At 48.4% G+C, this 16,190-nt stretch overlaps 1 protein-coding gene across 3 annotated transcripts; it reads right to left on the bottom strand.

Moving 5' to 3' along the window:
• Positions 1–148: 148 nt before the first annotated feature.
• GPR157 (G protein-coupled receptor 157) lies at positions 149–15,650 on the bottom strand. Of its 3 annotated transcripts, none has more exons than XR_014567433.1 (5): positions 14,629–15,650; positions 8,083–8,296; positions 5,546–5,740; positions 2,178–2,468; positions 149–1,041 (listed from the first exon to the last, which is right to left on the bottom strand). XR_014567433.1 is itself a non-coding variant. In XM_083752809.1 (4 exons), the coding sequence occupies exons 1-4, from the start codon at positions 15,003–15,005 to the stop codon at positions 2,241–2,243; spliced, it is 1,014 nt and encodes a 337-aa protein (XP_083608935.1). In that variant the 5' UTR covers positions 15,006–15,650; the 3' UTR covers positions 149–2,240. The 3 variants fall into 3 exon arrangements, 1 of the variants encoding a protein (XP_083608935.1); XR_014567434.1 differs by having other exon boundaries at positions 149–1,034; positions 2,172–2,468; positions 14,629–15,649; XM_083752809.1 differs by having other exon boundaries at positions 149–2,468.
• Between the last annotated feature and the right edge of the window lie 540 nt (positions 15,651–16,190).

Here is a 16,190-nt window from a genome sequence, read left to right as displayed (position 1 = left end):
ACTTGTTTTTTTTTAAAAAAAATTATAATTATATAAATGTTTTTACATATGTTCTCCTATCGCAAATCGCTCCGGGATAACTCATGGGAAGGGACGCATGAATCGAAATTAAAACAACAGTAACGATAGATAGACAGAGGATTCGTAGTTCTTAAAGGTTGTTCACCAAAATGGTAGCTATTTTATTTATTCATTTCTTTAAAAAAAATTGAAAGAAGGAAAAACCAGAAAACTTAAGGTAGCAGCTCAAAGTTAGTCTCTGTCTACTTGTTTTTTTAAAAAAAATAATTAAAAAAACCACACACAAAACTCCAGTGCATAATTATGACAATTCCAACAGGAAACATGATCTTTTTAAACAGTGTTCAGTCCACAGTCCTCTGAAAAGTTACAAGTCCAGGGAGTCTCGCAGGTTATATCTATTTGCACAGGAAAGCTCCGCAGCGAATCGCAGACTCTTCCTCTCTTCTTTTGTCCTGTAGGAAATTTCTGAAGCGAGGACACTTTGAAAGAAAAACCCACCTCTCCACGTGGAGACCCAATGTTCTGGCAAGCTGGTTTGGGCTGATGAGAGTTGTAGTCAGTTGAAAACACCTGGAGGGTGCTTGGAACACACCAGCCGCTTTAAGTCAACCAACCATGCAAAACCTAAAATCTGGAGCACTTCCTCTTTGTGGAGTGAATCTGCAACAGTCAAATCCCTTACAGGGTTTTCTCCCTCGCCTTCCTCCCCGCCTCATCCTGAAAAGAAGCCCTTGCTAAAGCTTTGAGAATTTCCCAAGTCTCTTAAAAGAAAACTAAAGCACTAAAACAAGCCTTAGAGGAGAAGAATTAAAAGTAGAAGCTGGGAAGTATCTTTGCAACACCCCCACGATAAAAAAGAGAGAGAGAGAGAAGTGAAAAGTCAGCCGAGGAACTGGATTCCAGAAAGGGGCACGTTCATCATTAAGAGCCCCCTCACCGCAGACCCGTGAAAACTTTGCCTACTTTTTTCTCAGGCAAGTAGCTCCCTCTGTAGGCACTTGGAGGCATTTCTGTTACCTGCCCAGACAGCAAAACAAACAAATGAAAGAGTTAGTGAGAGGAGAGCTAGTTGTGCTCAGAACATAGCTATCAAGTTACAGATTTGAAAATAAGGGACCAGCAGCCAAAATAAGGGATTTTCCAAGCACAGGTATGTTCAACTTCTGAACCCCTCTGAGCCAAAGGGAGAAAGCCCAGCCAGCAGCCAAATGAAGCCTCAAGCGGTGGTTCCCACGACGCAGCAACCCAGCAAAGGGGATGCAGCAAGGAAAACCACTGTCCCTCTCTGCTGGGAAGCGCTGAGCAAAGGTGAGTCCCCAGGCAACACGGCCGATTTAATTGGCACAAGGCATGCAAGCTCCACCCCCCAGTCGTTCTTAGACTCCTTATTGGGTGAGCAACACAGCCAAGCAACACAGTTGGAGCCTCCCTCCTCCCTGGCCGGCAGGGACGGTGGGAGGGAGAGGAGCGGCTTCCTTTGAAACCCGGGAAATTTAAGGGACATCATTAATAAGGGATAGCAGTGGGACATGGCGCTGGGATAAGGGAGTTTCCTGCCAAATAAGGGACGGTTGACAGCTATGGCTCAGAAACATCTCTTCCATTTCTACCTCCCCTGAGGGGCATAGGAAGGAAGACACCTTCTACAGAGTCTTCAGGCAGGGGACATTCTCAGCCACCCTGGAGATGCCAGGGATCGATTCCTAGAGAGGAGCGGCAGACCATAGAGAAGGAAGTGGCTAGAGGGCACAACCTCGAAAACGGCTACAGCAATGTAATTGGCCAGAATAGCAGCCCCATCTGCATTCTGTATTTTTTAAAAGTCGGGTTTCTGTTGCAGGTTGGGGGGGGGGGGGAGAAGCCGAACAAGGGAAACAGGATACGTTTTGTTCACGACACTGTGCAGACACCGCACAAAATGTGAGTGGACGAAGTGCAGCTAGTCCACAGTAAATTCCCAGTGGGGAGGCAGCCTCAATTCCTCGTTTTGGCTGTGAAATACCTGACCGAGGGTTGTAGGTTTGACTCAAGAGTAGACTCATTGCCACAAATGAGTACGGCTAACTGAGGTACATTCATTTCAGTGGGTCTGCTTCAAGTTGGAGGTAACCCCAAATCTTTGCCAGAAACCCTCAAAAGCTGAAAACACTCACAAGATAAAATCCTGACTGGGCAAGGCCCTGTCTTCCATTGAAACAGGGGCGTTCATTGGAGGATCAGGTGCTTGAGAATTCCGCTCTCGCTCGGTCGCCTTCTCGCACATCCCCCCAGTGCTTGGTGGCCGAATCAGGGCCCTGGGAGCGGCTATCTGGGCTCGCCAGTGAATGCTCCGGGCTACTGGATCTCCAGCAGCACAGGGAGGAGAGAAGCTTGTTCCGGACGACCCGCGTGCAAAGGACGAACATAATGCAGTTGGCGCCACCTTGGAATGTGTTACCAATGCCCTGGGGAGGGAGAGAAGAAGGTGGTTCATGGAAAAGCTCAGTATACAATTCATAAATTGTATACACTGCTTGACTGTAAAAATACAACCTCAAAATGGTTTACACCAGGCACGGCCAACAGGTAGATCGTGATCTAGCGGTAGATCACCAGTAGATCACTGGCTCCCCGCAAAGAAGCCCAAGAACTTTGACTCCCCTAAAAAAAGCTAAACATTTTAGCCTTGCAGCCTATCAAAAGAAGCTCAACAACTTTGACCTGAATCCCTAAAGAACAGGCCTTCCTCTTCCCTGAAAAAAGCCAGTTTTTAACTCTGCGAGTAGATTGCAGTCTCTTGGAAGTTTGCCACCCCTGGTTTAAAGGTAAAGTTAAAGGGACCCCTGACCATTAGGTCCAGTCGTGACCGACTCTGGGGTTGCGGCGCTCATCTCGCTTTATTGGCCGAGGGAGCCAGCGTACAGCTTCCGGGTCATGTGGCCAGCATGACTAAGCCGCTTCTGGCGAACCAGAGCAGCGCACGGAAACGCCGTTTACCTTCCCGCCAGAGTGGTACCTATTTATCTACTTGCACTTTGTGTTTTCGAAGTGCTAGGTTGGCAGGAGCTGGGACTGAGCAACGGGAGCTCACCCCGTCACGGGGATTCGAACCGCCGACCTTCTGATCGGCAAGTCCTAGGCTCTGTGGTTTAACCCACAGCACCACCCGCGTCCCTTTTTACATCCCTGGTTTACACAAACACAAAAAAATGATAAAATGATAAAATTATCACCAAGCAATAATTTAAGGCATTTGGAAGCTTAAAACAGATTAAGACTCACAGCGACCTTCCAAGCATCTGCGTAGGCCTGTCTAAACCAAAATATTTTTAGCAGGCGCCAAAAAAAGAGTACGGTGAAGGCAGCCTGCCTGATATCAATAGGCAGGGAGTTCCAAAGTGCAGATGCTGCCACATTAAAATATTGGAGTTCTTACAAATGTAGAATGTGGCTTATGGCCTCCCAGTGGTGCAGCAATAAAACTGCTAGCACAATTGCAAAACTAAGCAGGGTCCGATATGGTTTCAAATTGGATGGGGGACCTTGTGTTGAGGTTCCTGCATTGGAGGGTTGGACTAGATGAACCTTGAGGTCCCTTCCAACTCTATGATTCTATGCGGCCAATTCTGCTATGCCATACAAGATGCAACCCGACACAAAAAGACTACAAACCAAATATTGTGAACACCAAATAAAGGCATATTCCATCAGACCTTGCCATCTCTATGATTGACTAATCCTATAAGTAACCAATGGAGATTTAGCTGCACCCCAAATAAGTTTCATAAGTCAGTTTCTCAGAAGTGAGAATAAACATTACTTTATGGACATAAATCATCAAACAAACGAACAAACAAACCCCAACAACTCCTCCCAGTCCTGTGATTTGGTCAAATGAGCAGCTATTAATAGAAAAAGTAGTTTACGTATTAAGTCTGCATTTGACCCATCAAAAATTGATAGAAGGCACAGTTTGGGGCTTAAAGGCAGTGGTGCACCTATTATATCAGGAATTTCCTTTATTACCTCTTCCCCAAATTTGTACACTGGTTTGCAAGACCACCGCATGCATCAATAGGCTCCTTTTCCTTTTTATCTCCTCCTATAAGGGGTAAACTACAATTCTCAGGATTATTGGAAAGGAGAAGGGGACATGCTTTAAAAATATGGTGTGTACGCAGCCCAAAATAGTGCGTTGGAGAGCTCCTTTGGTCTAATCACACCGGGCTCTTTTTATCTTCTTATTCATTGCATTCTCCCTGGATGCCTTAGAAAGGGGATTAGATAATGGTAGCAATGACTACTGGTCCAAATGGTTTTATATATCGGCTGTTTCTTTGCCCAAGGTTTATCAAAGCAGCTGGCACCTACTTCTGTTGATGCAGCCTAAAATTGCATTAGCATTTTTTTAATTTTAATTTTAATTTTTCTGTCGCTGGCTTAGTAGTTTACACATGTTTGCATTTTGGACTCAAGTTGCAGAGACCAGTGGCTGATGCAAATGAATATCAAGCTGTGCCTTTATTTATCCATCAGATGTTAAGGAGATGAGTAATTATATAACACCTAGGAAACATCTGAAGGCAGCCCTGTATAGGGAAGCTTTTTACGATTTAAGGTTTTACTATGTTTTTATATATGCTGGAAGCCACCCAGAGTGGCTGGGGCAACCCATCAGATGGGTGGGGTACAAATAAATTATTATTATTATTATTATTATCCATTACACAATGCTTTTCAAAATACTGAAAGGTGTGTGCTGCAGGGGATAAAAAGACAGAGGACAAAAAGGAGCGTCTCCACCCCCATCATTCAGCCAGGACACTGAGTTCCAGCTCCGAGGGCCTTCTGGCTGTTCCCTCACTGTGAGCAGTGAAGCTACAGAGAAACCAGGCAGAGGGCCTTCTTGGTGGTGGCACCTGCCCTGTGGAATGCCCTCCCTTCAGATGTCAAGGAAATAAACATCTATCTGACTTTTAGAATACACCTGAAGGCAGCCCTGTTTAGGGAAGTTTTTAATGTTTGGTGTTTTATCATATTTTTTATATTCTGTTGGGAGCTGCCCAGAGTGGCTGAAGAAACTCAGCCAAATGGGTGGGGTATAAATATGATGATGATTCTCACTCAGCCCTGAAGCTGAACAGGAGCCCTTTGGCTACTAAATAACCTCTCAGCCTGACCCACCTCACAGGGTTGTTGTGAAGATAAAATTAGGCACTGCAGGGGAAGAACCACAAACATTGCCTTGAGGTCCTTGGAAGAAAAGTTTTAATGTCACAACAAAAATAAATATTCATGTCACAATAAAAATAAATAAGTGAAAGTCTGCCTCATAGACCTTTTGGGAACCTCTAGGATGAAGTGACCACATTCCAGGACCTCCCACCCGCCTTATAGCTAAGTTAATAATAATAATAATAATAATAATAATAATAATAATAATAATAATAATAATTATTTATATCCTGCCCTCCCCAGCCGAAGCCGGGCTCAGGGCGGCTAACAACAATCAAATAATCAAACAATCAAATAAGTTACTCACGTGAAGTACCACCAGCAGTGGGTTTTGAACAGCAGGGGAGCTGCACAGCGTCAAGACGAACCGGATGGTGCTCCAGATTCGGAGGAAAATGAATATCACTGGAATCAGGATCAGCTTCTTATCCGCTACGGAAGTCCTCAGGTGTAAAGCCGGGGTCCTCGACAGGATAGGGCGGTACTCTGACAGCGCAGCATGCTTTGGGAAAAGGAAGACCACCATGAGGAGCGAGGGGAAAGCGTGGGTGGGGGCAGGATCAATTTAGCATCTGTCTCAAGGGTGGGGAACCTCAATGTCCAGAGGCTGACTGCGGCCCCCCGAGTCCCCCTACCAGGCCCTCACCACACACCTCACCAACCCTGATTCAGGGATGTGCTGTTGAACTCTGATCGTGCCTCTTGTTCGCTTGGATAGAGAGAGGGGCGTGCAAGAAGAGCGTGTAAAAAAAAAGTAAAGGCACCCCTGACCATTAGGTTCAGTCATGGCCGACTCTGGGGTTGCGGCGCTCATCTCGCTTTACTGGCCGAGGGAGCCGGCAAACAGCTTCCGGGTCATGTGGCCGCCATAACTAAGCCGCTTCTGGTGAACCAGAGCAGCAGCGTTTACCTTCCCGCCAGAGCAGTACCTATTTATCTACTTGCACTTTGACGTGCTTTCGAACTGCTAGGTTGGCAGGAGCAGGGACTGAGCAACGGGAGCTCACCCCGTCGCAGGGATTCAAACAGCCGACCTTCTGATCAGCAAGTCCTAGGCTCTGTGGTTTAACCCACAGCGCCACCCGCGTCCCAACAGACGCGTAGAAGAGTGCATAGAAAGTAGCAAAAGGTAACATCCGCTTTCATTGCTCCACCCACCTTTGACACTAGTAGGGTTCCCATATGTCCAGAATTTCCCAGAAATAGTCGGAATGCTACAGTCAGAAGCAGTGTCTGGGTGGAAATAGGCAAAGTGTCTGGGCAATGTCGTATTTGGCGATTTCCCTTAAAAATAGGTCAACAACTTCTTTTTGTGTGATTTTGCCAAAATATGGCAACCCTGGACACTAGCCCTGACCATGCCTGTCACACGGCCCCTGGAAGATTGCCTAGAATGGAATGCGGCCCTCAGTCTGGAAATATTCCCTGCCCCATGGGGCACATGAATTGCTTTGAACGTTAACTCAGTAATTGTTACAATTGTGAGCTTGGTCAGTATCAGGCTTCACTGCAGATGGGCACTATGGGCTGAGAAACTGTGGGCTGCTTAAGGGTTGCTATAACAGATTGATTGATTGATTGATTGATTGATTGACTGACTGACTGACTGGAGTTAGTGGCAGAGGTAAAACTCTGAACGAGGGACACTCTTTGCACCTATGTATAGCGCCAGCCAGAGACCTGCTTACTGACCCACCAAACGTCACCTTCCTTCCTTCCTTCCTTCCTTCCTTCCTTCCTTCCTTCCTTCCTTCCTTCCTTCCTTGTGTTGTCTCCCTCCTTTCGTCCAAGGAATTCAAGCACCATACATGATTCTCTCCTCCCCATTTTATTCTCACAACAACCCAGCAAGGTAGGTTAGGCTGAGAGGCAGCGACTGGCCCAGGGTCACCCAGTGAGCTTTGTGGACGAATGGGGATTCGAACCCTGCTCTCCCAGGTCCTAGCCAAACGCTCTAACCACTACACCCCTCTGGCTCTCTTAGGTCCCTTAATGTCAATGGGTCGGATCCGAGCAGGACTTAGTGGGGAACCACCCCCCAGCAGCTTTGGAAGTGGCTCAGGAATATCTAATGTGGAGTCATTCGTGCTCAAATACAGATACGCAAAGGGAAAGACGCTGGCTTGGAACGTCCGCCGTGGAATGCGACAGCCTGGGGCAGATCCAGTTACAAGACCGTCCCACTGCCAACACCTGTTCCAACCCACAAATCGTGACTTGTTTTTAGCCAGACGACTAGGGCAGCTGTCTGGCCCCCTGCAGAGGAGGACGGAACGGCATGAGAATCTGGAATTATTTCTGTTGCCAGAAAATTACTCTCCACCACCAGGAAAAGCCAGAAAGAAAGAAACAAAACGCACCCACCAACGGGGGACAGACACTTATTGCAAAATGAGCATATTTTTGTAGGTTTGGGGACTGCGATGACACCACGCAGTGGAAAAGAACGTATCTACAGGTGAAGTCAGTTCTGCTCCCCTATAAGCCTAATAAATGAAATGAAATGAATGTTGGGAGGCCTGGTTTTTCAGGAGAATGGGAGGGGTCCAGGTTCCGGGCCTATAGGCCCTGTTGGTCTGGGATGTTCCTCTGGGAGTTCTAGTCTCAGGCGCAAAGCTCCTCCTGCAATCAGTTCCAAGCCTGACCCATCTCTGGCTTCCCACACGGTGCTCCTGCAGCCTCCAATTTTGTGTCAACATCCCTGCTGGATGAGGCAATGATGACAACAAGAAAGCATAGCTCTTCGGCCCCAAATGGCCACTCGCATCCCTGAATCCTGGAGGAAATTCATGCTCACCCTAGACAATTAGTCTTCCCCTACCTGGAAAAAAAAGAAATACCTACCGCTCGGTTGATGTGCTTCTTTATGAGGATGTAGAAGACCGGGAGAGTCACGTAGGCCAGGATCTCCCACAGCTTCCCTGCGAGGAGCATCCACAGGATCCGGTCCTCCGCCTCGATGTCGATCCAGCACCAGCCCACAGAGACATCGGAGGCGTCGTAACCGATCTTCTTCAGAATCACGGCCAACACGGTGATGACGAGCGGCACTCCCCAGCTGCAGGCAGAGAGGGGGAATAGTTAGGCATGTTTTGGTTCCGGTTCAGGAACTGTGCCAAAAAATTCATGGATAGTGACTCGATTTTGAAGGATAGCCACGTGTCGGTTTGCACAGCAATCCACGGAGCCTGAATTAGGAAGGTTCATATTCAAATCAATTTCTCCTCATTGCAAGGAAACCAAGTGGGAAGACTCCCCTGTCCAACACGCACCCTTGTCCTCTGCCCTACCACCCTCAAGGAGCACCAGGTGCCACCCTCCAAATCTTTAGAGATGACAAGCCACAACCTGAGCTGCCTGCAGAAGATCTCAAGGAGCCAGTCTGGGCAGTGGAGATACCCATTCCAGGTGGTGCTCTAAGCAGACACAATTGCATCTCAATCCTGCAGCTCCAGAAATCACTCTCAAGGGTTAAGGAAATCGCCTCTTGATTTCCTGCCTCCCCTTTCCTTATCATCCGGATATTCTGCCGTCCCATCCCAGAACTAGAACAGAGTTTATGAGAGGACAAGCCTGTTTGCTTAATTGTGCAAAGGCGTTATGCTGCAACCTTAGCGAGACGCAAACATTGACTTCAGCAAGACGGACTTCAGCCAGTTGACCCGAGACGTGACTGACCAACTGATGAGAAGGCATTTGATCCCAAAGCATGGGAAAGAAATGTGTGTGTGTGTGTGTGTGTGTGGTCTATTCTAAACCTGTTGGCTAACGCTGCATGTTTAGGTTCCATCTAGCTCAGTAGTGTCTACACTGACTAGCAGCAGCACATCAGGGTTTCAAACAGGGGTATCTCCCAGCCCTGCCGGGAACGGAACCCAGAACCTTCTGCATGCAAGGCAGCTGCTCTACCACTGAGCTAAAGCCCTTCCCTTAAGATGGAGGAAGCTGCCTTATACTAAGTTGTACCACTGGTCCATCTGGCTCAGCATTGTCTGCACTGACCGGCAGCAGCACTCCAGGGTTTCATTGGAGATGCTGGCAGTGGAACCTGGGACCTTCTGCATGCAAAGCAGAGGCTCTAACATTAAGCTGCAGCCTTTTTCTTAAGACATAGAATCTGCCGTATACTAGAATAACCATAGCCGTAATAATTCTGCCCATCTGACTGGGTTGCCCCAGACACTAAGTTAGCTCACTATTGTTGATACTGACTGGCAACAGCTCTCTGGGATTTCAGCTTCCTTTGTTCGTAATCCCTCATCAACCTGCAATTCCCACCAGGCCTTGGTCTGGCATCAAAACTGTTAAACAGATTGCAAGACAGGTTTACACATGTAATGCATGCTAGGTAAAGGTAAAGGGACCCCTGACCATTAGGTCCAGTCATGGCTGACTCTGGGGTTGCAGCACTCATCTTGCTTTACTGGCCAGGGGAGCCGGCGTACAGCTTCCGGGTCATGTAACCAGCATGACTAAGCCGCTTCTGGCAAACCAGAGCAGCGTACAGAAACGCCGTTTACCTTCCCGCCGGAGCGGTACCTATTAATCTACTTGCACTTTGAGGTGCTTTCGAACTGCTAGGTTGGCAGGAGCAGGGACCAAACAACGGGAGCTCACCCCATTGTGGGGATTCAAACCGCTGACCTTCTGATCGGCAAGTCCTAGGCTCTGTGGTTTAACCCACAGCGCCACTCGCGACCCAGAAGTCAAATCAAGTGACTGTGAGCTGGCCAATTCCCAGACAAACAAGCTAGGTGGATAATACTATCACTTTCCACTCAATGTTCCCAAGATGCTCAAACACTCCCGATTTGCTATCAAGATCGAGGCTGTTGCGTCAATTCAGAAAGCCTTAAATGCCTTGTCTCCAAAGTAACTTAAGGACCCCCTGATCAGTTATAGACCACCTTGATCATTGGTATATCCTCTGATGGGGCATTTCTGGTGGTTCCTCACATACCTGGGAGATTAGATTGGCCTTCGCCAGGAACCAAGTCTTTCATGTGGAAGGCCCTGCCCTGTGGAACTCCCTGCTGCTTGAGGTTTGGCAGCAACCACCCCTGCCTTCTCTTGGGATGACTTTGACAAACTCTACTTTTTAGACAGGTGTTTACAGTATGAATTTCTCTCTTTGACCTATTGTTTTTAAATTTACATTTTACAGATACTGATTGATTTTATTATATTATTGCTATCAGGCAGGCGCCATCAATGTACTGTTTTCAACATCTGCTAAACACATTTTTGTTTAGAAAAGCCTACCTAGATGTTTAGAAAGCTGATGCGAGTTAACTTTTCAAAAGCCTTAAACTATTGTTCTTAGTTTTTCTTGGTGATGATTCATTTTTTTTTTTTTGTATTTTTACAAGCAAGCAGTGTATAAACTCCATGAAACAAACAAATTTATTTATTTATTATATCCTGCCTTCCCCCCCCCCCCCAGACTGGGGACTCAAAGTTGCTTACATGAATTAAAACACAGATAAAAGCATTTCAGTCACATAAGCGACCTTTGGCATAGGTTATGAAAGTGTAGGTTATGAATATGCAAATAAATAATGAATATAAGTTGTGCCTGGCTGCCTAAGAATCAGCTGGCTTTCTGAAAGGCCTCCCCTTCCTGCAGTGAGCTATAAATATGCCCTAGTCACAAGCTAAGAGGCTGACTGCTTGTTGATGTCCCTTTGCAGGTGACCAGCCCGTCTAGTCTTTCATTCCAAATCTCACTGCCAGTCCTAAAGAGTTTCAAAACAAAAAAAGCCTCTTACGCACTTGAGAAACACCATCGATGGGCAAGGCACTCCAATGCTGGCACCCAAGCGCGTTGAGAGTGTCCAACAGACAAAAGCACCCCCCCAGGTACAAGAGTGGGGCAGCAGCACTACATTGCATTGGCTCATATCCCCCCCTTTTTTCTCTCCAAAGAGCTCGTCGTGCCAAGAATCCTAAATTCACCTTTAGCCTCCTCCCTAAATGTTCCATATTAAGGAAACCTCATCTCCAATGAGTCTACCTGTTGTGTTTCTGCATGAATCACTGTTCTGCGACGGTTGTTCTGCTCAGCACCCAGCGGCCACAACAGGAGCAATGCACCTCCCAGAGACACACCAGACTTTATAGCTCACCTTTTCTTCCAAGGTGCTCAAGGTAGTGAACATGGTTCTCCACCCCCTCCTTTAATCCCAACAGCAACCCAGCGAGGTAGGCAAGGCTGAGAGGCAGTGACTGGCCCAAGATCACCCAGTGAGCTTCATGTCCGTGGGGATTCGAACCCATGTCTCCCATGTCTTCCAGGTAACCACTACACCATGCCGGCTCTCATTGTAATGGCTCTCATTTCAGATTCCTGAGTTTAATTCATGGCAGAGTATGGATTCGAACCCTCATCTCCCGGGCTCTAATCCGACACTCTAACCACCAATCCACACAGGCTATCGTATTCCCAGAATTCTTTGGGTGGGGAAACGTGCTTAAAATGATTGGTATGTATGGCGTCTGGCTGGGCCAAATGCCAGTGTAACCACCTGTTAAGCTTGTTATAAGTTTCTACCGATGGATCTCAACCGTAGAGCGCAAAAAGCATGTGCAGAGGGCAACATTGAGTGTGGAGCTTGCTATTTTGCACTGCAGTCCCAAAGACAAAATCTGAGCCACCCAGAATGCTATCGAACTTTGCAAAAACTTACTGCCAGTGTACTGCTACCTCCAGATATAGGTCAGGTGAAAGCGTGTGGTTTGGACGGGAAAAAGAAGCTTCTTACTCCAATCAACAGGCCTCACCTACCTAGGAGAACAGAAGCTATCCTGGGAGACAAGCAAAGCTAATCTCAAGCCACACCCAAGCGCTCTGCTCATGATGGCCAAGTTCTCAAGGAGACAGAGAGAGAGGAGACAAACATGCCAAACGGCATGTCAGCACTAGGATGGGCAGAGTTCAAATCCTTGCCAGGACAAGCGCAGAACAGGTTTTCCTCCTGAGGTCCGGGAGAACGACTGAGCACACAATGCTTCCATAGCCAGACCTTTGATCCATCCAGCATAAGAATCATGAAAATCCATCTTGCTTGCTAAGATGAGTAGAGAGAGGGATATGCGAAGAAACCTGTACAGTGGTACCTCAGGTTAAGTACTTAATTCGTTCTGGAGGTCCGTTCTTAACCTGAAGCACCACTTTAGCTAATAGGGCCTCCTGCTGCTGCCGCGCCGCAGGAGCCCGATTTCTGTTCTTATCCTGAAGCAAAGTTCTTAACCTGAAGCACTATTTCTGGGTTAGTGGAGTGTGTAACCTGAAGCATATGTAACCCGAGGTACCACTGTATTGTGCAACGGGAGGAGCCGCAGCTGTTACTCCGCCCACTTTTGCCTCTGACCCCGCCTACCACTTGCATGGGCCCCCTAGAAGATCACCCATAAGGGAGCACAACCCTTGGGCTGAAAAAAGGTCCCCTTTTTGACTCCTTATTTGGAGATGCCAGGGATTGAACCTGGAAACTTCTGCATGCAAAGCAGGTGCTCCACCAGAGCTACATCCTCTCTCCAAATAAATGGGCAGGAGACTGCAGCTCTAGGAACCAGGCTAAGTCCACCTTGCTTCCGTGATTCTTCATCTAACAGAAATGGTTTGTGCATCTCTCCTCGGATAATATCCTGTGCTGCGGTTTTATGCTCAGTTTTAGTGCAGCACTGTTTATTCGATTAATTGCTTATTATTTCATTTTAAGCTGCCTTGAAAAGTCCCACCCCCACAGCCCCAATAAAGGGGAAGCTGGATCTATACAAAAGCAGCCTTGTAAATAAGCCCACAAAAATTACTAGCCCGCAAAATGTTTTACTAGCTCGCTGGGGGCTCAGAGAGCAGGGAATTGCTCTCTGTCTGCTGTATTTTTGTGCCTCCGTGGAATCCCGTTGCCTACGGCGAGTAGGCGGCTGCTGAAATGGATGAAACCAGCCTTCACCAATTTGCTGCCCTCCAGATGTTTAAGACTGCAGCTCCCATCAGGGCCATCATAATCCAAAACATCTGGAGGGTACCAGGTTAACAAAGTTGGCATTAAATTAATTGAAAAGGTACTGGGGGGGGGCGAATAAAAAGAAGATAAGTAACCTATTAAACAAATACCCCCTTGCTGAACTAGATGACTTCAGGCTGAACAGCTGGCAGGCCTGAGTGTCAAAGGGTCACTGTGGTCACTCCTCGCAGCTTGGAGGCTGGCATGTGACCACTGCCCATCTCACATGGCATAATAAAGGCTTTTCTTCGACTTGGCAAATCGGCTCACAGAGGGAGGCAGGGGAAGCCCCAGCAAGTGAATTAAAGCTGCTGTTTCTTTCGCTGATCCCTCCCAAGCTCTCTTGTTAGGTCACCTATTGATCGCATTCTCACCCCACCCTGTTTCAAGGAACTGACAATCTAAGTTCCATCAGTAGGCAAGATAAGAGAGTAGGGGGAAGGGATGGATCCTAGCTCTGTGTACAGAAGGTCCCAGGTTCAACCCACCGCATCTCCAGGTAAGGCGGAGAATCTCTGCCTGGAACCCTGGAGAGCTGCTGCCGGTCAGTGTAAACAACACTGAGCTGGATGAACCATTGGTCTATCTCAGTATGTGAAGGGCGATGGTGCTAGAGGGGAGCAGCCTACAGGCTTGTGGAAACTGCTTTTCTCTTATTTTAGCAAGAACCTTGGGGTCTACCAGCTGAAGCCAAGCAGCCTGAGAGTGAGGGACTGGCCCAGTGAACTTCATGGTTGAGCAAGGATTTGAACCCTGGTTTCAGCTGGTTAGAGCATGGTGCTGACAACGCTACGTTTGTAGGTTTGATCCCCTTACAGGCATTGTAAGGGGGTTGGGCGAGATGATCCTAGGGGTCCCTTCCAACTCTACAATTCTATGATTCCCCCAAAGTCCAGGTCTGTCACTCTAACCACTACACCACACTGTGGAGGGACAGATAGAGGCGCGTTTCTACCCAGAGAAGCTTGCATATTTCTCCTTTGGACACCAGGACTGGGCAGCGATGTGTTGGGGTGGGAAAGTCCCGTGCTGCATTTTTCTGCAAAAATGTTGTTCGTATCAATGAATTGGTTTGCCAGTCGCAATTACAATTATTAGGCAAGGGGAGTAGTTTACTAAATACACGGAAGATAAACTATGCCAGATTAGATCATGCAATTTGGCTCCCAAATTTATTTGCTTCACCCCGGGGGAAGGTCCCCTAAAACAAGCTTCCTTAATTCGCACCAGAAAGTTTCCTGGGGAAATTCCCCAGAAAGTTTCCTGAGTTCAAAACTTCCAAAACTTGCTTGGTTTTTTTTTTTGTTGTTTTTTTTTGCAGTGGCCCGTAAGGGGAGTCCCCGAGGACAGGGAAGATGGAGAGACGGGGAAGACCACGAACCTCACCACGTGGAAGAAGCAGAGGAGGCTGGTCCCCGTCGGCGATCCCTGCACGATGCTGATGTAGAGGTACAAGGCGATGGCCATGGTCCAGAAGAAGGAGCTGGTGTTGGAGAAGGTGGACACGGCGCCCTGGGCCACGCATTCCCACGTGGACGAGCCGAAGTCCTTCAGGGCCCCGTAGAAGTAGGAGGCGGCCGACAGGAGGTCGGCCAAGGAGAGGTAGAGAAGGAGCTGCCGGGGCCGCGTCCGCAGCTCGGGCCACAGCGCGTGGGTGCCCACCAAGAGGCTAGACCCGAGGAAGGAGAGGGCGCACGAGACCAGCACCGTCACCCTCTCGAAGGGGTACAGCTCCGTCTGCAGAGCGCCGTGGGGCATGGCGGAAGGAGAGGCTGGCCTGGCCGGAGAGGCAAGAAGGGGTCGGAGTGGGGCGGTGGGTGTGGGGAGGGAAATCTCAGCAAAGCAAATCAGGGCAGGGAAGGGAAGGAGTTAAGAGAAAGGAAGAGCGCGCAGCGGGAGGCGAGGAAGGAAGGGAGAAAGTTAAGGAAAGTGAGGAGGGGAGGGGTGTCTTTGCAGGGATGGCGGAAAGAGAGCGAGAGCGAGGGAGACCCGGGAAAGTGAAAGGAGAAGAACGCGGGGGAGAGCCCGGGAGTTCAAAGGAAAGGGAAACAAAGCGCGGAGGGAGGAGCCGGCTGCGGACTCCGGCTGAGGCGCCCAGAGGCAGGAGGCAGAGCAGGCTCCGGCTCCGGCTCCGGCTCTCGGCTACGTCCCGCCCTGCCGCTTCTCAAGCCCCGGGCGGAGGCCTCGACGCCGCGTCCCCTCCCACCCAGGCCGGGGGCTGCTGGCTGGCTCCTCCTTTCGCGTCCCTGCCTTTTTCTCCGGAGCGCGGTAGACAGCGGGCTGGATGGAGGAGGCTGTGCCGGCAGATGCCTTCCTCTTGAAGTGGCCCAGCCCCTTTCCCCCCAGACGCTGAGTCTCTGAGCATGCACAGAGCGCCCTCCTCTAAGACAGCAGCACTAGCACCGTCCTATCTTTACCATGTGGACTATATGTTTTCTTAATTTGTTTGTATTAATACAGTCATCGTTTACTTAATTTCACAGCCTTTTTTATTATTCGTTGGATTATTTGTTATTTCGTTATTTTAATAATATCTACGGGTTATCCCAGGCTGCAATCCTATTATACCTGCTTCCGCCGGAGTAAGCCTCAGTGGAAATCAGTGGTACTGACTCGCTTCTGAATAGACATTGTCTCGATTGTATTTCAGAGCATGCATTCTCCACTTCGACCTCTAGATGTCAGCATTGTCCCAGATCAAGCTCTCAGGATGCAAACATGTGCCAGAGCGATCGTCATTATAATATGCTGAACCTTACAACAAACCTGTAAGGAAGGCCAGTGTTACTGTTGTGCTAAGGTTCCTGCCTGATTGCTTCTTACAGGCATTTGATTCTCCAGTGTGAAAACAGAATTCTGGAAAAGATGGGCCATTGCCCTGTGCTAGAAGGGCTTTTTTGTGCATTTAATTTCTCTCCAGATTGTAGTTTGGAGTGGCGGGGA

The sequence above is a fragment of the Podarcis gaigeae genome (genome assembly GCF_964106915.1).
Source record: "Podarcis gaigeae genome assembly, chromosome: 8".
NCBI lineage: Eukaryota > Metazoa > Chordata > Lepidosauria > Squamata > Lacertidae > Podarcis > Podarcis gaigeae.
This window is presented reverse-complemented; position numbering and strand designations above follow the sequence as displayed.

What these genes read in the sequence shown, in the direction of transcription:
- GPR157 (XM_083752809.1), bottom strand. Translation starts at nt 15,005, where the DNA reads ATGCCCCACGGCGCTCTGCAGACGGAGCTGTACCCCTTCGAGAGGGTG. An exon ending in AGAAGCACATCAACCGAGCG is followed by an intron (nt 5,741 to 8,082) that starts GTAGGTATTTCT and finishes CTTTTCCCAAAG; the next exon opens with CATGCTGCGCTGTCAGAGTA. An exon ending in CACTGCTGGTGGTACTTCAC is followed by an intron (nt 2,469 to 5,545) that starts GTGAGTAACTTA and finishes CTCCCTCCCCAG; the next exon opens with GGCATTGGTAACACATTCCA.